This window comes from Abramis brama, assembly GCF_963993115.1.
Source record: "Abramis brama genome assembly, chromosome: 1".
NCBI lineage: Eukaryota > Metazoa > Chordata > Actinopteri > Cypriniformes > Leuciscidae > Abramis > Abramis brama.
Window position 1 is genome coordinate 60,946,272 of NC_139963.1, and position 22,098 is coordinate 60,968,369.

Consider the following 22,098-nt stretch of genomic DNA (forward strand, 5'->3'; position numbering starts at 1 on the left):
CATTTAGCTGCTAGTGCAGCAGCAGCGAGCATGAGGAGAATATGTTGAGTTCATTCAGACCTGAGCGATTTTGTGTTCGTTTGTGTGATTGTCTCGATGTTTGGAGTGAGAACTGTTACTGAATGTCAAGTTAAAGTTTGAGTTCTGTGAGGGGAACGGGACTCAATATCAAGTTGCTGCTGCCGTTTTATTTCTACTCTTAACATCTTTGGATTAAATTTGGTATTTCTTTACTTTGCAGTGTTAAAATAGACTGGAAAATAAACCGCTAAATACTTTACATTGAGCCTATACTATAGGTAGCCACGTGAGACAATTTAAACCTATACATGTAAAAATTAGGCTAAATTATTTTTATTAGGACTGTCAAACGATTAATCGCATCCAAAATAAAAGTTTGTTTACATAATTTATGTCTGTGTACGGAGTATAATTATTTCTATATAGGAATACACACATGCATATCTATATTTAAGAAAATGCGTTATATATATAAAATATTTATATATAATATAAATTATATATAATATAAATATATATACACAGTGTATACATGCAAATATTTCTTAAATATATACATGCATGTGTGTGTATTTATATATAGAAAATAATTATACACCGTACACACACATGTATTATGTAAAAACAAACTTTTATTTTGGATGCGATTAATCGTTTGACAGCCCTAATTTTTATAAACAGTTTGACATAGTAAACGTTATTGTTTTGTGGTGCTCTTTATTTTAATAAAGGTTGTATGATAATTGATCATTGTCAGTTTCTGCACATAGAAAACTGTAACATGTTAATTATCTAATTACATTATTGCAATGAATGTAGTTATTAGAATGTTTAACTATATTTAGATTCATGTGGACATTTTATGGTTTAGTAGGGTAGTTATTTACCCGAGTGTCAACTGTTTTTTCAATAGAGCAGTTTTACAGGCTTTTATCATGTATCCTAACTCAAATAATGTTTTTCTATCAGCAAACACTCAGCTGTAAATTCCCATCAGCTACAAGTGAAGACGAGCATCAGAGCATCAGGAAGAGCTGAAATCTGCAAAGACTTAGTTTATTAAAGAGGACAGTGAGAACATGAGTGATCCAGAACCCTGCAGAATGAAACACACTGAAGATCCTGAAGAACAAAGAGGTTGGTGTTTATTCTTCATTCATTCATGATGCTGAAGAACATTCATGTTAGAAACATTCAAGCACATTTAGATAAACAGTTAGCCTAAACTATGAAATGGGTACAGGGAACATTTCAACAAATGTTCAGTAGAGGGAGGTTTGAGAAACTTTAATATTGATTGTCAACATCAAACCAAGTATTATTTTAGCTCTGGTTTATATTTGGTTCGCAAGTTTTTGCAACCATGTTACATAAATGTTGGACATTTCTTAATATAGTTTACCCTTATATTATTATATTTTAAGCAGTAAACTGTATCAAGAAAATTACATTTCTAGAATGGCTGACAGGGTTGTAAGTGTAACTTAAGCAATATATGATTATTTGTATAAGTTGTATTAATTAATCATTAATTAATCATAAATGATATTAGTCATAACCTTCGACTAATAATCAGACTTAAGAGTTTGTGACCGTGAGATCATCATTATTGGCCGGGGTGAAACTAAGTGACACTGGAATCCAAATGAACCAGTAAAATATAATGTAAAGAGTTTAATAGAATAATCAAATGTCTATTTAAACTATGATATAAATGACCAATAATTAATTGCTGTTCCAACTTGAACTGAAACGCAGCGAAGCTTGTGTTTCTGGTTTCCCACGTTCACATGCGAATGAATGGGAGTCATTGGAATTAAGTCTAGTGTGACTGGACTGTAATAATTAAAAAATTGTATGTAAAATAAATTAAATATCAATCTAAACTTTGATATCAACATTATGAAACTATTGTAGAATTTTGAATGCTAACATTACATTAGATAATTGTTTCATTGATCAAATATATTTAATAGTTCTTTGCTACAGGAACATAATATTTGTGTCTATAATGTCTAATAAAAATAATTATTAGAAGATCAATGTACCTCATTTATGGAAAGTACTTTAGTTATTACATTTAGGTCAATTTAGCTCAAAGGGAATTATTAATTCATTCATAGAGAATGTTGAAAGAATCGCTTATTACGGCTGAGCAAATGACTCGTCCAGCGTTCAGTATCAGCTCTGCAGCGGATATAAATATCCAAACTAGTGAAAACACTATTTATTAGCAAGGTAACTTAGATCAGCAGTTTAATGGTGCGTTCACACCGGACAAGAATAGCGCGTCAGGCGCGAGTGATTTTAATGTTAAGCCAATGCAATGACGCGTTACACGCGTAAAAAATTCCTGCGGTGCGAATGAAGCCCAATTTATACTTCTACGTCGGACCTACGCCGGAGCCTCTACGCTGTATGCAACGTGTTGGAACCGAAGGGTACGCGCGCTAAACACTGCCTACGACGTAGCTACGGAGTAAGTTCGACGTTGTATGCAATGTGTTGGTTTTAATTTATACTTCTGCGTTGTTGTCCGCGTTGACGCGCAATTACTCATGCAGAGGGACCATGTGAAACCCGAGGGAGGAGTTCTAGCAGACCAATCACAGGGCTTGCGTCCGCGTAGAATTTACATTTTTTTGGAGAGGTTCGCGTCAGGGTACACCGAAAGGTACGCGCGCTAAACACAGCCTACGACGTAGCTACGGGGTAAGTTCGACGCAGAAGTATAAATTGGGCTTGAGGCGTAGAGTGCGGCGCGGAAGGCGCGAATACACCTCATCGAGTTGAGCGTCTGGTGCGTTAAGCGCGAATGATTTTATGTAGTGCTTTTTGTGCATTTACGCGTTTGACGCGAATTCGCGTCTGCCTGCCGAGTTGAAAAATCGGAACTTCTGTGTCAATTCGTGCCACGTTAATCAATCAGGAGCCTGCTTGCTTCACGTGCCATAAAGTGACATAGCATAACAAACTCCCGCTTGAAGTCACTCATCAAAATGGAGGATAAACTAATTTTAGCTGTGAGTGGTCACCTGGAATTATATGACTCAAGTTCATACTTGAGACAGGAACAAAAAGGACCTCGCTTGGAAGAAGATTAGTGAGGAAATTGAACAACCTGGTAAGTTGTAAGATATACAAATTTCACTTTTGAGTCACGTTATTGACCTACTAACCAGCTAGCAAGCTGCCGTGCTGCTAGTTTACAACAAATTTTCACTAACAAGATAATGTGTTTATTCAGAGGATGTCTGTCGTAAAAAGTGGAAAAGCCTCGGGGGCATGTACCTGAAGGAGAACAGGAAGGAGATGGAGAGGAGTAGTGGGTCAGCAGCAAGAGATGGAAGTTTTCTCAGATCTTGGGATTCCTCGACCCCTTCGTCACTCCACGAGAAACGACGAGTAACATGGAGGGGGTCGAGGCCCGTATCCGAGAGGACAACCACCTCGAGGACCAGGGACACCCCGAAGAACAATCAGGGGAGACAGTGACAGGTGTGTTTCCAATAAAGACACATTACAAGGCATATATGCTGTCATGTTTACAGATTAAGAAATGTAATCTCTCTGAGTTACTAATGTGTCGTATTAACATTTAATATTGTCTTGACAGAGTCATATCAGAGAGAGGGTGGTCAAAGAACCCCCTCTTCTTCTCCTCCTGTCTCCCCAGTCCCTGGTCCCTCAGCCCCTGCTGCTGAACCTAGAGGTGTGTAAAGGCAATAGTACAAACAATATTTCAACATGTTACATGCACAAAACATTAGTCCCCTTACTAATGATCATTGTTTTTGTAAATGCAGACACAAATCCATTGCAATCTATGCAACCAATCATTTGCATACATTTTAGCTACTGTTCATTTGAATGTTTATCTATGTATATGTCTGAAGTATAACTTTAATTACTTAATATGTTAAAGGGATACTCCACCTTTTTTTCATATTAAACTGTTATTCCCTTAACTAAGACGAGTTGATACATACCTCTCTCATCTCAGTGCGTGCACTCAATGGCTCTGGCGCACGGAGGCACTTTGATAGCACTTAGCTTAGCCCAGTATATTCAATGGTATCTAACAGCAATGAATTTAGAAGTGACCAAACACATCAACGGTTTCCCTAAACAGTTACACGAGTAGTTATACGACCAAGTATGGTGACACAAAATAAAACGTGGCGCTTTTCTAAGCGGGTTAAAAAGGATAACTATAATGTATGGCGGAATAGCACTTTTGGCAGTAGTTCGACTCGGCGCAGTAAAAAGTCACGTTGGTTCTATACTTCTAATGACAGAAGTGAGGGGGAGAGGATTTTTAAGGCGTGACTTTTTACTGCGCTGAGTCAAACTACTGCCAAAAGTGCTATTCCGCCATACGTTAGAAAAGCGCCACGTTTTATTTTGTGTCACCATACTTGGTCGTATAACTACTCGTGTAACTGTATTTAAAGGGGGGGTGAAACACTCAGTTTCAGTCAATCTCATGTTAATCTTGAGTACCTATAGAGTAGTATTGCATCCTTCATATCTCCAAAAAGTCTTTAGTTTTATTATATTTATAAAAGGAAGATAGGCTCTACCGAGTCTTTCTGGAAAAAAACGAGTGGCTGGAGGCGTACCTTGTGGGCAGAGCGAAAGAATCACGTCAACATTAACTATGTGATCATGTTGTTTACTGGCTGTGCTTGCGCGATGGCTAACAACACACAGACATTTGAAGCAGTTTTACTCACCGCCTGCGGTTCCAACGCACGACTGTGAACCTTTATCGTTGGGACTGCTCCATCCTTAAGCATTAGAAGATCTGCAAATCCGGCGTCGAACTGGGCAGCGCAGCCGATGACTTCCCTAAAGCCGGGCACAGCGCTTTGATGGCCGTACTGCTTTCGCTCTCTTGCTCTGGTCTACGGGTGCACGCGCGCCCTTCCGGGAGAAGAGCCCTTAGGACCCGTATAAGGAAATTCCGCCACATCTGACATCACACAGGCCCATACTCGGAAAAAAAACTTTCCGAAACGTGACAAACCGGAAGGAGTATTTTTGGCACAGAAATACTCCATCAAACGTACAACTTAATTTTTGAAACTGAACTGTCCATGTTTAGCATGGGAATCCAACTCTTTAACAGTGTAAAAAACTCAGTATGCATGAAATAGCATTTCACCCCGCCTTTAAATAGTGAAAACGTTGATGTGTTTGGTCACTTCTAAATTCATTGCTGTTAGATACCATTGAATATACTGGGATAAGCTAAGTGTTATTAAAGTGTCACTGTGCGCCAAAGCGATTAAGTGCACACACTGAGATGAGAGAGGTATGTATCAACTCGTCTTAGTTAAGGCAATAACATAGTTTAATATGAAAAAAACGATGGAGTATCCCTTTAAATCAAGTTCAAAACAATATCACACTTGCATTTAAGCACTGTCTATGTCACTCACACAGGCACAGATATTATTCTCACAATATCTAGACAATTTTGTCGTTTAAATACAATTTTTAAACCTTCACTTCATGCCTTCTCACTGCACCGTGTGTTGTATCTTTTTTTTTTTTTACAGGCCAAGGAGAGCTCGTCGGTGGCCCCGTGAGCGGTCACCGGATGGTCCAACCTCCGGTGCCAACTCCAATCCAATACCCCTCCAATACCCCCCCCCCCCCCCCCCCCCCCCCCAACCCCCACCGCCACCGCCACTAACCGCAGACTAGCACTTCCTCCTATGCCTTCTTCCTTATGTACAGAGCATGCTGCCTCACCTTAAGGACAATTATAAAATTAGATTATTTACATAGGCAATGGAAAATAGCTACACTGTGCTAAATTTGGAACAATTGGGCCCTCCCTCCCCCTCCCAGAGTAGTAAAAAAAAAAAGAGGCAGCAGGCTCTGAAGGAAACGCAGAATGCTCTCCTTCCTCTTCTCCTACATGCTGTTCCCTGGGGCTTTTCCAGCTTCCAAGCGAGGTCCTTTTTATTCCTGTCTCTACAATTTTTTTTTTTCTGTTCGTATTATTTCTTTTATATAATTGGCCTTAATAAATTATTTTACAATCTGACTAAATGCCTGGTGTGGTTCTATGCAAATCAAAGCAAATATTTTATCACATAACTTGATTTTTAATATACGAGACATATTCATTTTGTATTTAATGTTATTTATTCCATATCTAAATATAGATTATGAAACATCATTGTAATGTAAAGACAACCAAAAAAAAAAAAGAAAGGTTAATTACTTTTGGAGGCTGGCTCCATTTATTTATTAAAAAATAAATCAATCATTTTACCTTGTATACAAACATGGAAAACCTGTAATTTTGAAAAGGTTAGTGACTCAGAGTTTAAACTTAATACATGTGCATGTTGTGGACCTGACAGCCGGGAACTGAGGCTGACAACCTGGAAAAAAAAATACTAAATATTATAATGGAGGAAAACTGTTTTTAGAAAGACATGGGCTGCATTTGAAACCGCATACTTCCCTACTATTTAGTATGGGGAAAAAGAGTAGGTGAGCGAAAAAGTATGTACGAATCCAAAAGAGTAGGCGAGAATTACCTGGGTGACGTACTAATTATCGTGAGATTCGGACTTAAGCGCGTTTGACTACGCCTACTTTCCTACTATATAGTAGGCAAAAAAAGAAGCAGTACATTCGAAACATCAGTATTCATAAAAGAGTAGGCGAGAAGTTCCCGGATGGCTTACTGCTTCCGGCCAGATTTTCGAGTGCTCAACCGATGGATACTTTCTATCCCAGGAGGCCACGCGAGAGGATACGTCATAAAAAAGGATACGGAACATGACGGAAAGGATGACGGATGAGAGTGTTTTCAAATGTGAGTATTACAAATCAAATGATCGCATGTGTTGAACTACTGTGCAGTAAACTGTTGAATTGTTGAAGGTGTAAAGACGCTATATAGTAAATGTAAACTATATATGTAAATCACATTTTATTACGTCTCCAAAGTGGATTTGCATACATTTTAAACCGTATACATCTTAAATACAATTACTAAATGTCTTTTTAATATCTGCCAAGAAAATCTTCTATAAGAATTGCAGATTACTACGTCTAATTGATATGAAATAGACATCTGAGTGATGCATGTGTGCTATTATGTAGAACAAATCTATAAAGTAACTAAACACAAGTTATCTATTTTATTTGTCCAATTAGTAGTTGATAAATTGAGGAACATTTATGTTGGATAAAAAGTTCAAACAACCTCAACATGTAAATGTAGTGTTGAAGCTCATAAATGACAGAGGTAACGTGAATCTTGTCTGGATGTTACAGGGACAGATGAACAGATGTGTTTATCTGGTGGAGAGTGGCTCATGAAGCTGAATGCTGCCATCAAAGGCTTTGAGTGAATATACTACAGAAATTAATAACAACAACTATTTAAATATTAAGTTGTAGTTTATTTTAATTATTGTAATTTCAAACAGAGTTATTACAGCACTTTTCTGATTCTTGATTTCTGTGCATTTGCTGCACAGCTTTTGTGGTGGAGCAGGACCTGCAAGGAAAGATGATGGCGGCATTTGTGGAAAAAAGCGTTTTTGTCTTCTAAATAATACTGAAATCAAATGACATTGTGCTGTTAAAATGACTGCTTTTGTGTTATGTTTGTACATTTTTGTAGGATCTGAAATGTCAGCAGGCTGGTGTGAGCACTGAGGATGAAAAGCCCAGAGCTGAATCCTGGAGATGGTGCCATGGACAAGACCCTCCATCATTCCACCTGCCCTTACGAGACCCTCCATCACTCCACCTGCCCTTACGAGACCCTCCATCACTCCACCTGCCCTTACGAGACCCTCCATCACTCCACCTGCACTTACGAGACCCTCCATCACTCCACCTGCCCTTACAAGACCCTCCATAACTCCACCTGTCCTTTTGAGACCCTCCATCACTCCACCTGCCCTTACAAGACCCTCCATCACTCCATCTGCCCTTACAAGACCCTCCATCACTCCACCTGCCCTTATGAGACCCTCCATCATTCCACCTGCCCTTATGAGACCCTCCATCACTCCACCTGCCCTTACGAGACCCTCCATCACTCCACCTGCCCTTACAAGACCCTCCATAACTCCACCTGTCCTTTTGAGACCCTCCATCACTCCATCTGCCCTTACGAGACCCTCCATAACTCCACCTGTCCTTTTGAGACCCTCCATCACTCCACCTGCCCTTACAAGACCCTCCATCACTCCATCTGCCCTTACAAGACCCTCCATCACTCCACCTGCCCTTACGAGACCCTCCATCACTCCACCTGCCCTTACGAGACCCTCCATCACTCCACCTGCACTTACGAGACCCTCCATCACTCCACCTGCCCTTACAAGACCCTCCATAACTCCACCTGTCCTTTTGAGACCCTCCATCACTCCACCTGCCCTTACAAGACCCTCCATCACTCCATCTGCCCTTACAAGACCCTCCATCACTCCACCTGCCCTTATGAGACCCTCCATCATTCCACCTGCCCTTATGAGACCCTCCATCACTCCACCTGCACTTACGAGACCCTCCATCACTCCACCTGCCCTTACAAGACCCTCCATAACTCCACCTGTCCTTTTGAGACCCTCCATCACTCCATCTGCCCTTACGAGACCCTCCATCACTCCACCTGCCCTTACGAGACCCTCCATCACCCTACCTGCCCTTATGAGACCCTCCATCATTCCACCTGCCCTTATGAGACCCTCCATCACTCCACCTGCCCTTACGAGACCCTCCATCATTCCGCCTGCCCTTATGAGACACTCCATCTGCCCTTATGAGACCCTCCATCACTCCACCTGCCCTTATGAGACCCTCCATCATTCCACCTGCCCTTATGAGACCCTCCATCACTCCACCTGTCCATACATGATTGTAGTTTGTACAATAGAGCTTTGTTTCATGTGTTGACTTGTATATGCATTTGTTTGTGTGATGGTGACTTTGATTCATTCTTTTACTAATTTATTAATATTTCTCATTGTTGTCATTAAATAAAATATAATTATTTAATTAATGCTTTATTTATTGTTTGATTGAAAATGTATATATGTTCACTATATACACGTCGAGAGTATATTCATGCATAGCTATTTCATATGACATATTAATGATACTTTTTTCGCATATAAAATCAACCGTTTTCTCCAAAGGTGAATCTTAGCACAGCTGCCCTTTGTGCAGACATTACAAATGCTGAGGAAAACCGTTCTAGGTAGGGCAGTCAAGTTACTGATGTTATGATATATATACAGTGAGGAAAATAAGTATTTGAACACCCTGCTATTTTGCAAGTTCTCCCACTTGGAAATCATGGAGGGGTCTGAAATTATCATCGTAGGTGCATGTCCACTGTGAGAGACATAATCTAAAAAACAAAAATCCAGAAATCACAATATATGATTTTTTAACTATTTATTTGTATGATACAGCTGCAAATAAGTATTTGAACACCTGTCTATCAGCTAGAATTCTGACCCTCAAAGACCTGTTAGTCTGCCTTTAAAATGTCCACCTCCACTCCATTTATTATCCTAAATTAGATGCACCTGTTTGAGGTCGTTAGCTGCATAAAGACACCTGTCCACCCCATACAATCAGTAAGAATCCAACTACTAACATGGCCAAGACCAAAGAGCTGTCCAAAGACACTAGAGAGAAAATTGTACACCTCCACAAGGCTGGAAAGGGCTACGGGGAAATTGCCAAGCAGCTTGGTAAAAATAGGTCCACTGTTGGAGCAATCATTAGAAAATGGAAGAAGCTAAACATGACTGTCAATCTCCCTCGGACTGGGGCTCCATGCAAGATCTCAATGATCTCAAGAAAGGTGAGAAATCAGCCCAGAACTACACAAGAGGAGCTGGTCAATGACCAGAAAAGAGCTGGGACCACCGTTTCCAAGTTTACTGTTGGTAATACACTAAGACGTCATGGTTTGAAATCATGCATGGAACGGAAGGTTCCCCTGCTTAAACCAGCACATATCAAGGCCCATCTTAAGTTTGCCAATGACCATTTGGATGATCCAGAGGAGTCATGGGAGAAAGTCATGTGGTCAGATGAGACCAAAATGGAACTTTCTGGTCACAATTCCACTAAATGTGTTTGGAGGGAGAAGAATGATGAGTACCATCCCAAGAACACCATCCCTACTGTGAAGCAACATGCTTTGGGGGTAGTTTTCTGCACATGGGACAGGGCGACTGCACTGTATTAAGGAGAGGATGACCGGGGCCATGCATTGTGAGATTTTGGGGAACAACCTCCTTCCCTCAGTTAGAGCATTGAAGATGGTTCGAGGCTGGGGTTTCCAACATAACAATGACCCGAAGCACACAGCCAGGATAACCAAGGAGTGGCTCTGTAAGAAGCATATCAAGGTTCTGGCATGGCCTAGCCAGTCTCCAGACCTAAACCCAATAGAGAATCTTTGGAGGGAGCTCAAACTCCGTGTTTCTCAGCGACAGCCCAGAAACCTGACTGATCTAGAGAAGATCTGTGTGGACTGGAGGAGTGGGCCAAAATCCCTCCTGCAATGTGTGCAAACCTGGTGAAAAACTACAGGAAACGTTTGACCTCTGTAATTGCAAAGGCAAAGGCAAACAAAGGCTACTGTACCAAATATTAACATTGATTTTCTCAGGTGTTCAAATACTTATTTGCAGCTGTATCATACAAATAAATAGTTAAAAAATCATACATTGTGATTTCTGGATTTTTTTTTTTTTAGATTATGTCTCTCACAGTGGACATGCACCTACGATGACAATTTCAGACCCCTCCATGATTTCTAAGTGGGAGAACTTGCAAAATAGCATTGTGTTCAAATACTTATTTTCCTCACTGTATATATAAATTATATATATATATATATATATATATATATATATACACACTCACCTAAAGGATTATTAGGAAAACCATACTAATACTGTGTTTGACCCCCTTTCGCCTTCAGAACTGCCTTAATTCTACGTGGCATTGATTCAACAAGGTGCTGAAAGCATTCTTTAGAAATGTTGGCCCATATTGATAGGATAGCATCTTGCAGTTGATGGAGATTTGTGGGATGCACATCCAGGGCACGAAGCTCCCATTCCACCACATCCCAAAGATGCTCTATTGGGTTGAGATCTGGTGACTGTGGGGGCCATTTTAGTACAGTGGACTCATTGTCATGTTCAAGAAACCAATTTGAAATGATTTGAGCTTTGTGACATGGTGCATTATCCTGCTGGAAGTAGCCATCAGAGGATGGGTACATGGTGGTCATAAAGGGATGGACATGGTCAGAAACAATGCTCAGGTAGGCCGTGGCATTTAAACAATGCCCAATTGGCACTAAGGGGCCTAAAGTGTGCCAAGAAAACATCCCCCAGACCATTACACCACCACCACCAGCCTGCACAGTGGTAACAAGGCATGATGGATCCATGTTCTCATTCTGTTTACGCCAAATTCTGACTCTACCATCTGAATATCTCAACAGAAATCGAGACTCATCAGACCAGGCAACATTTTTCCAGTCTTCAACTGTCCAATTTTGGTGAGCTCGTGCAAATTGTAGCCTCTTTTTCCTATTTGTAGTGGAGATGAGTGGTACCCGGTGGGGTCTTCTGCTGTTATAGCCCATCCGCCTCAAAGTTGTGCGTGTTGTGGCTTCACAAATGCTTTGCTGCATACCTCGGTTGTAACGAGTAGTTATTTCAGTCAGAGTTGCTCTTCTATCAGCTTGAATCAGTCGGCCCATTCTCCTCTGACCTCTAGCATCTACAAGGCATTTTCGCCCACAGGACTGCCGTATACTGGATGTTTTTCCCTTTTCACACCATTCTTTGTAAACCCTAGAAATGGTTGTGGCTGAAAATCCCAGTAACTGAGCAGATTGTGAAATACTCAGACCGGCCCGTCTGGCACCAACAACCATGCCACGCTCAAAATTGCTTAAATACAGAGCAAATACAGAGCGGTGACTCTCTCGATAAATTATCGATCAACATCAGACATCTTGTAAAAAGATGGCCGCCAACGGGTTTCGAAACTTTTGAAACTGTCGCATCAAACTTTTGTTTTTACTCATGTCAATTTCGCTCTTGATGCGCGAATGGACACAAAGTGGTCAAAGCGTATAACTAGACACGCCAGGCGCAAATTTGATGTGCTATTCGCGTCCGGTGTGAACGCACAGTAAGACATTATATTCGTAAGCACATAACACAAGTAACACTTCTCTTTAAAATACAAACAAAACTTTATTGATTATTCTAACATAAAACTAATATCTAACACAAATATCAGCTCTTTTATGTCCTTTCACTTCATATTCCTCTCTTTGAATTATTTCTGTTGTACTGAAAATGAAATAACTTTTTCTCTTTGATTTCAGACCTGATGGAAGTGAAGGAGGAGAGTGAAGAACTGAGTGAAGTGAAGGAGGAGAGAGAAGAACTGAGTGAAGTGAAGGAGGAGAGTGAAGAACTGAGTGAAGTGAAGGAGGAGAGTGAAGGACTGAGTGAAGTGAAGGAGGAGAGTGAAGAACTGAGTGAAGTGAAGGAGGAGAGTGAAGAACTGAGTGAAGTGAAGGAGGAGAGTGAAGGACTGAGTGAAGTGAAGGAGGAGAGTGAAGAACTGAGTGAAGTGAAGGAGGAGAGTGAAGAACTGAGTGAAGTGGAGGAGGAGAGTGAAGAACTGAGTGAAGTGAAGGAGGAGAGTGAAGAACTGAGTGAAGTGGAGGAGGGACATCATGTCAAACCTGGAGAAAAACCTTTGATTCGCTCAAAGACTAAACAGACATTTTTAAAGAAAAGAGGAGCCAAGAAATCTTTCAACTGCACTCAGTGTGGAAAGAGTTACACAACCAAACAAAGTCTTGAGATTCACAAGAGAGTTCATACAGGCGAGAAACCATTCATTTGTAATCAGTGTGAAAAGAGATTCTCAGACAAACAATATCTTAAGCATCACATGAGGATCCACACCGGAGAGAGACTGTTCATATGTGATCTGTGTGGAAAAAGCTTCATACAATCATCAAACCTTGATGTTCACATGATGATCCACACCGGAGAGAAGCCGTTCACATGTGATCAGTGTGGAAAAAGCTTCATAAAATCATCAAGCCTTAATAGTCACATGATGATCCACACTGGAGTGAAGCCGTTCACATGTGATCAATGTGGCAAAACATTTCTTAGGGCATTGGCACTGAAGAGACACCTGACCGTTCATACGAAGGAGAAGCCGCATTCATGTTCTGTGTGTGGAAAGAGTTTTTCATTGCGGGGTAATTTACAAACACATCAGAAAATCCACACTGGTGTGAGAGAGTACATGTGCTTTGAGTGTGAGAAGACTTTTACTACAGCAGACAGTTTAAAACAGCACCAGAGAATTCACACTGGAGAAAAACCTTACAAGTGTTCACACTGTGACAAGAGATTCAGTCAATCAGGATATCTGAAATTACATGAGAGGATCCACACTGGAGAGAAACCTTACAGCTGTTCACACTGTGACAAGAGATTCAGTTTGTCATCATCTCTGAAAATACATGAGAGCATCCACACTGGAGAGAAACCATACAAGTGTTCACACTGTGACAAGAGATTCATTCAGTCTTCAAGTCTGAAAATACATGAGAGGATCCACACTGGAGAGAAGCCGTACACGTGTGATCAGTGTGGGAAGAGTTTCACTATTAAAAGTAACCTGAAGCTACACATGAAGATCCACACAGTGGAGAAACCACATCACCACAGTCACAGTAAGTAGTTCCCCAGCTAACAAGACGTTTTTTATAAGAACGTTCTCCATATATTCAGAACCCAAAATATTCTCCAAATATTCAGAACCAAATGTTGGTTCTGGGAACGTAAAAAATGTCCAGTTTTCTTGATGTTAGAGGAATGTGTTTTAAAAGGTAAAATGTTCCTCAAACGTTCTTTCAACTTAATTTCGATTTAAAATTCAACATTCTAGGAACGTTAATTTGTAACATTCCAAGAACATACCAGTTTCCTGAATGTTAATAGAATGTTATTTAAAGGTTAGCATGATGTTCCTGAAACATTCTGTCATGTTTGGAACCATCCTCAAACCAGATTCAACTGGTTTAAAATGACTATTAAACTCATCAGTGATCTTGACTTGTGGCTTCACTTTTTATTTCACATTTTTTCTCTCATTTTAAAAATGTCACATGATTTCATGTTTCTTTTAGACCTGATGGGAGAACCAGAGAGAAACCTTACACATGTGATCAATTCGGGAAGAGCTTCACAGATAAAGGAAAGAGACACACGATGGTCCACTGGAGAGAGACCATACACATGTGGTCAGTGTGGGAACAGTTTTTTAAGTAAACACAAACTTAGGAATCATATGAGGATTGTTGTATTTGTATCCCGCTGTAACCTTATAAATCATTCTTAAACATTCCCATAACCTGTTACACTTATAAATTGCCCTTACCTGCAGGTTAAAGATGCTAGACGTTAATTTATCTACGTTATCCTTTATCTAGCGCACATAACACTATCCAAATGGAAAGGTTTACTTTGGTTGATGTTGAGACCCTAAGAAAGGTAGTAACAGAACTGAAACCATCCACTTGTTCTCTTGATCCAATTCCTACCTCTCTTTTCAAATGTATCTTTAACTCAATATCTAATGATATTCTTGAGATAGTAAATCACTCCCTACAGCTTGGCATTTTTCCCTCTGATCTTAAATTGGCCTTAGTGAAACCTGTACATAAAAAGGGGAACTCAGATATGTTTATTCCTAGTAGTTATAGACCCATTTCAAATCTCACATTTTTAAGTAAAATATTAGAGAAAATTGTTTTTAATCAGTTAAATACATTTTTAAATACTCATTCAATTTTAGAGATGTTTCAGTCAGGTTTTAGAAAACATCATAGCACAGAGACCGCTCTTATAAAAGTAGTAAATGACATAAGAATAAACTTAGATAGAAATTGGCCTTCAGTTCTGGTGCTGCTTGACTTGAGCGCTGCGTTTGATACTGTTGATCACCAGATTCTCTTAAATAGATTAAGTGAGTACGTTGGCCTATCTGAAACCGTTTTTAATTGGTTTTCATCATATCTTACCGGAAGAACATCTGTAGTATCTATTAATAATACCTTGTCTGAACATTATGAGGTAATGTGTGGTGTTCCTCAGGGATCAATTTTAGGACCACTGCTTTTTAATCTATATATGTTACCTCTCGGTCGTATCATCAGGAGACATGGTATATCTTTTCACAGTTATGCTGATGATACACAGTTATATGTAGCCGTATCTCCTGAAGACACTGGTCAAATTGATTTACTTGCAAATTGCATTCAAGACATAAATGACTGGATGTCGCAAAATTTCCTACAACTTAATAAAGACAAAACAGAAGTTTTGATAATTGGATCAAAAGCTCAGAGAGAAAAATTGACCCCTAAACTAAATATTCTGGGATTAAACCCAAGCAAAGTGGCAAAAAATTTAGGGGTAGTCTTTGACTCTGATTTTAATTTTAAAGCGCATGTGAGTAATATTACAAAAATTGCATTTTATCATTTAAAAAACATTGCTAAAATAAGACCATTTCTCTCTTTGATCAATACAGAAAAATTAATGCATACATTCATAACTAGCAGACTTGATTATTGTAATGCCCTCCTTTCTGGTCTACCAAAGACTACAATTAATAAATTACAATTAATACAAAACTCAGCTGCTCGAGTAATGACAAAGACCAAGAAGAGAGAACACATCACACCTTTACTAAAATCATTACATTGGTTACCTGTTAGTTTTCGTATTGATTTTAAAAACCTTTTATTAGTTTATAAATCACTGCATGGACTTGCTCCAGACTATCTTTTAAAAATGCTTATAATATATGAACCTATAAGGACTCTTAGATCATCGGATTCTTTACTTTTAACAGTACCACTCAGTAAAACTAAAAGATTTGGTGATGCTGCCTTTAGTCGCTACGCTCCTCGCCTCTGGAATAATCTTCCAGAAGAAGTAAGACGTGCTAGAAATATAAATAGTTTTAAGTCAAAATTAAAAACATATCTTTTTAGCATGGCCTTCCTATAAAACCTATAATTTCTTTTTCTTCTTCTTCTTCTTTTTTTTCTTCATTTTACTACATTTTTATACATTTTTATTTTTATTCTTGTATTTTACTTGTACTTGTATTTTTGGTGTGTCTGTAAAGCACTTTGAACTGCATTGACTTGTCTGGAAAAGTGCTATATAAATAAAAATTGCTTGCTTGCTAATTCAGGGTCCTTTTCGAATCAGGACATGTAAAATATTTAGGAGAGATCTCATTCGAGGGATTTATCAGATAAATTCACTTCTGGGCCTCTTGCCAATACGACAGCATCCACACCGGAGAGAGACCTCAATGCGGGAAGAGTTTCACTCAGGCTTTCACTCTGAAATCACATCTTCTAATTCTGAAGAAAGACCACTTCCGAGTTTGGACTTGGCAAGTTTGGACTTGCCGACTCAGAACGAACTCTTGAGGACAGGAGGACGCGAGTCCAGTCATTCTACAAGTGGAACGGCAGCGTACTTGATAGCGTCACTCAGGACATTAATAGGCCTACATTCTCTGATGTTCGACTCCGCCAGTCGGAGATCACCAAAATTAATATTAAACAAGTAAAAATATTGCAAGTACGATGTCAGGCACTGTAATTTGCTCTGGCCCCCTTCCTGTTCGCAGGAGTGATGAGATGGTCAGTAGATTGTGTTCACTCAGTGGCTGGCTGTCGAAGTGGTGTTTGCAAAATAATATAGAATTCATAGACAATTGGAAAAGTTATTGGGGCAGACCTGACCTGTTGAAAAGAAGTTCACCAAGGTCAGATAAATCCCATCACATAGAGACTCTTTCACCTAGCTATCCTCATATAGAGAATGTGTCTGTTCCCAAAATTTGGAAATCCAAAAAACTTTCAACCCATCTAAGGTTAAACATTTATTTGCTGTTCAACAAATAAAAAAACAGCTATAATACAGATGAGCAAATGATAAAGCTTGGGTTGCTGAATATTCGATCCCTTACTTCATAAGAGCTTATTGTTAATGATATGATTACTGACTATAATCTAGATGTGCTGTGTTTGACAGAAACCTGGCTAAAACCAAACGATTACATTACTCTAAATGAGTCCACCCCGCAATATTACTGTTATAAACATGAGCCTCTTCTGAAAGGCAAAGGGGGAGGTGTCGCTGTGATTTATAGTAATATTTTCAAAACCACTAAGAAATCTAGTTTTAAATATACTTCTTTTGAAGTGTTGGTGCTTAATGTAAAAATATATAGTGTAAATGACAAATCACATTTGAGATTTGTGCTGGCTACTGTATACAGGCCACCAGGGCACCATAAAGATTTTATCAAAGAATTTGCTGACTTTCTATCAGAGTTAGTACTGAAAAAGATGCATTGGGATTGGCATTTAAAAACATTCTGAACTCTATTGGAGGTAGACAACATGTGTCAGGACCTACTCATTGTCGTAATCATACCCTAGATCTAATATTATCACACAGAATAAATGTTGATGCCGTTGTAAGACTGAAAATACTGATTGAGGCCCTGGTCTGAGACAAAGGGCTAATTACCATTTGACCTCCCCCATACGACCTCACTTCCGCAAACTACTAAGAACTCACACAAGAATATGGTTTAATGTGAATGTTTATCATTGACTGTTATGTTTTTGGTGTCATTTGAAATGTCTCAAAGTGAGTGGTACAGATATCTCATATCCAGATAGATAAAATAAAAGGTAATAAGGTTTTAAGAGTTTATGGATTACTGACTTACAAAGGAAGGTGGTCTCTCAAGCAAATGGTCACCCACCCCCATGAAGGTGCGACCACTGCATGCAAATTTCTTTTGTTAGCACATGTTTCCATGTGAAAGAGGTCTGACTATTTAATGAGATGCAGCAGAGAGTTCGGGGCCTTTTCTGTACTTCAGATCGGTCCATGAGGCTGAGAGAGATAGATCTCTCAGCCTCACGTATTTCTTAAAGTTGGGTTTGCATCTTCTCTCTATTCCAGAGCATTTGATGTTTTGTATCGATTATCTTTGAATTGATTATGAAATTGGCATGATACATTTACCTGGCATAATAAATCCTAATGTGATTATTCTAACTGATTTTGACGTTGTTCATTTAATGGTTAAAAGGAATAGTCAAACATTCGCTCACTTTTAGTGAGGCACAGATATTATTAAAACCTTTCATTTATGGAGTCAGATGAAATAAACGAGTATACATATGATTAATGTATTACAAATTTAACCAACCAATACTTTGCATGGTGAGGACAAGAACACGTAATAACCTTCCCCGTGTGTTGGCGACCGGCAATTGGACCAATATATCGGGCTTTACACCGTTGAAATTCTGCAGCAGAGCGATGACATCTCAGATCATTATCTAGTCTCGTGTAAATTACATTTAGCCAAGGCTGCAAAGCCGACTCCGTGTTACAAATATGTTAGACCTATCTCTTCTGCCACTAAAGATTGCTTTATTAATAATCTTCCTAATCAGTTTCACCATCTCAGCATCCCAGATAGCTTAGAAGAACTCGATATAGCAACAGAAACTTTTAACTCTCTCTTTTCCAGCACTTTAGACACAGTTGCTCCGTTGCCCTTAAAGAAGATTAAAGAAAATAGTCCAACGCCATGGTACAACGAGCACACTCAGGCCCTTAAAGGTGCATTGCGCAACATTTCATGTTAAAAATACCCGTTTTTCTAACCCATACATGCTTAAACAATTGCCCAATGGGCTGAATGAGCCCTTCTCTGATCACTGCGATTGCCTCTATAATCCTGTACAGTAAAATAAATAAGAGGGATTCGGGGTGGAATTTGAGACTGGGCGTGATGTCATGCGCGTTCACGTTCACCTGGCTATGTCTGGCAGGTTTGTGTATTCGCCGCCATTCTCCGTATCAGCGAAGACAACTCGAGCGACAAAACTTTAGTCAATGTATGAACTATTGTGACCTTGCCCAGGGACAGCAGTTGAAAAGTATTGACACATTTCACATAAATGTTCGTCAGTGTGTATTGTCCCTGTCAAAATATCTACTAAATAAATCAGCACTACATGTAGTTTAGTGATTCGCTATTCAAGTAATTAGGATGTATTGCTATTGGAATTATGCTACTTAGCAGATCAATAAAACAGGCTAAACCCCCGCAAATGGATACAGTAAACACATAAAACAGTTCAACATGTAGATAGATGGAAACAAAAACCGAAGTTTTCTACTACCCCCATTTTCCCCTCACACATAAGTGTGTAATTTACTCAAATCCCTTTCCTTTCACATATTTAAAATGACTTGCAGATTTATAACTTTATTACCTCTGAAGACATTATGACTGTAAACAAAAGATTTGTGTGGCTGGTGCTCCTTTGGTTAAGAACAGCTTGTGCTCGTACAAGCGTGCGTGTGCGTGTGGTCCATGAGCGTGCACACCTCTGGTTGCAGTTTCGCTTGTCACCAGAGGGGGCATAGTTCTGCAAAAACTCAGAGACTTGCACAATGCACCTTTAAGAGAGCAGCCAGAAAAATGGAGCGCAACTGGAAAAAAACAAAATCTAGAGGTATTTCGCATTTCATGGAAGGAGAGCTCGATTGCATACAGAGAGGCCTTAAAAGCTGCTAGATCTGCTTATTTTTCAAACCTATTAGAAGAAAATAAACATAATCCTAGGTATTTATTTGAAACAGTGGCTAAACTAACAAAAAAGAAAGATTCAAGCCCAGACGTTTCCAAGCAACACAGCAGTAATGACTATGAAATTCTTCACTTATAAGATTGATAATATCAGGGACAAAATTATAACTATGCAACTGTCTACTACAGTATCGCATCAGGCAGTGCATTGTAGTCTCCCTAAGGAAAAATTCTATTCATTTATTGCTATAGGAGAGAAAGAATTCGCTAAACTCATTAAATCATCTAAACTGACATGTATGTTAGACCCTATACCAACTAAGCTACTGAAAGAGATGCTCCCAGAGGTCATAGATCCTCTTCTTACTATCATTAATTCATATTTGTCTTTAGGACATGTACCAAAAACCTTTAAGCTGGCTATGATTAAGCCACTTGTTAAAAAACGCAACTTGATCCTACAGAATTAGTCAATTACAGGCCGATCTCGAATCTACCCTTTCTGTCAAAGATACTAGAAAAGGCAGTATCTTCACAACTGTGTTCCTTTCTAGAAAGAAATTATATCTGCGACAATTTTCAGTCAGGATTTAGACCGTACAATAGTACTGAGACAGCTCTCGTTAGAGTCACAAATGATTTGCTCTTATCATCCGATTGTGGTTGTATCTCTCTATTGGTGTTACTCGATCTTACTGATGCATTTGACACTATTGACCACAACATTCTTTTAAATAGACTTGAAAATTATGTTGGCATTAGTGGAATTGCATTAGCATGGTTTAAATCATACTTATCTAGCCGTTATCAGTTTGTAGCAGTAAATTAAGAGATGTCTTATTGATCACAAGTTCAGTATGGCATACCACAAGGCTCAGTACTAGGACCGCTTCTGTACATGCTTCCATTAGGAGATATCATTAGGAAGCATGGAATTAGCTTTCACTGTTATGCTGATGATACTCAGCTCTATATTTCTTCACAACCTAACGAAACTTACCAATTCACAAAATTAACGGAATGCCTAGCTGATATAAAAAACTGGATGACTAGTCATTTCCTACTACTAAATTCTAAAACAACAGAAATTTTAATTATTGGATAAAAAACTTCCTCACGTAATAACCTAGAATACTGTCTAACACTTGATGGCTGCTCTGTTAAGTCTTCGTCGTCGGTTAGGAACCTGGGTGTGCTCTTTGATACCAATCTTTCATTTGAAAGTCACGTGTCTAGTATCTGTAAAACCACATTTTTCCATCTTAAAAATATATCTAAATTATGCCATATGCTCTCATTGACAAATGCGGTACAATTAGTTCATGTGCTCATGACCTCAAGGCTAGATTATTGGAATGCTCTACTGGGTGGTTGCCCTGCACGCTTAATAAACAAACTACAGCTGGTCCAAAATGTAGCAACTCGAGTTCTCACTAGAACCAGGAAGTATGACCATATTAGCCCGGTTTTTTCAACACTGCACTGGCTCCCTACTATCCCTATGGCTTCCTTATCCACCCTGACACACCCTGGATGGGGTCATCACCTGATGGCATCGTGTACGATCCAAAGGGGCAGACAGTGTTTGTCCTTTTTGAAATTAAATGCCCCAATGTAGCAAGCTATGTTGACTTGCCATATATTAAGATCAGTGAGGGCACACACACATTAAGGAAATCTCATCCGTACTTTTGGCAGATCCAGGGCCAGATGTTGATTTCTGGTTTGGACTGGTGTGACTTTGTTGTCTACACACAGGAAGACATGTTTATTCAGAGGATTCCCAGAGACAATGAAATCACCAAAAGAATGAAAAAAAAAAAAAAATTGACACTTTCTTTTTTTTGTTATCTCTATGCTTGCCTAGATAATTAGAATCTGATAGCCTGTCACATTTCTTTCACAGAATGCTGTTAATTTCTCTTTTCTCTATTACTCTTACTGGCAGTTCTAATCTAGCAGCTCTTATCACTTCAGTCCATTGCAAAATATTTGTACATATTTATTACTATGTTTCTTGTTGTAATTCTATACTAATTTGTACATATTTATTACTTTGTTTCTTGTTGTATTTGTATACTAATGTGTACATATTTATTACTATGTTTCTTGTTGTATTTGTATACTAATGTAATGAGATGGAACATTTAATTTAATAAATAGATTATTACATATGTACATGTTCTTCCTAAGATTTTTTTTTTAGGTAATTCATTACCTAAAAATAGTATTTTAAAACTGTTTGTAATTTGGTAGCCCTAAACAAAGGTTATTACTCAGTAAATATATAATTCACTGTGCATG

At 39.0% G+C, this 22,098-nt stretch overlaps 2 protein-coding genes across 4 annotated transcripts in view; both read left to right on the forward strand.

The window, feature by feature from the left end:
• Positions 1–22,098, forward strand: part of LOC311077945 (uncharacterized protein) — a 44,429-nt gene that overhangs the window by 269 nt on the left and 22,062 nt on the right. Inside the window, exons 2-5 of one of the 2 annotated variants that reach the window (XM_084106591.1) lie at positions 991–1,158; positions 11,543–11,599; positions 12,440–13,816; positions 14,273–14,386. In XM_084106591.1, the coding sequence (XP_083962717.1) occupies positions 1,101–1,158; positions 11,543–11,599; positions 12,440–13,816; positions 14,273–14,386 (1,606 nt within the window). In that variant the 5' untranslated portion in view covers positions 991–1,100. The remainder of the gene's footprint in view (positions 1–990; positions 1,159–11,542; positions 11,600–12,439; positions 13,817–14,272; positions 14,387–22,098) is intronic. The other variant, XM_084106590.1, reaches the window with a different exon arrangement.
• LOC311078200 (uncharacterized protein) lies at positions 1,171–6,233 on the forward strand. Of its 2 annotated transcripts, XM_084106918.1 has the most exons (4): positions 1,171–3,519; positions 3,638–3,733; positions 5,586–5,672; positions 5,703–6,111. In XM_084106918.1, the coding sequence occupies exons 1-4, from the start codon at positions 3,432–3,434 to the stop codon at positions 5,720–5,722; spliced, it is 291 nt and encodes a 96-aa protein (XP_083963044.1). In that variant the 5' UTR covers positions 1,171–3,431; the 3' UTR covers positions 5,723–6,111. The 2 variants fall into 2 exon arrangements, with proteins under 2 accessions (XP_083963044.1, XP_083963043.1); XM_084106917.1 differs by having other exon boundaries at positions 5,586–6,233.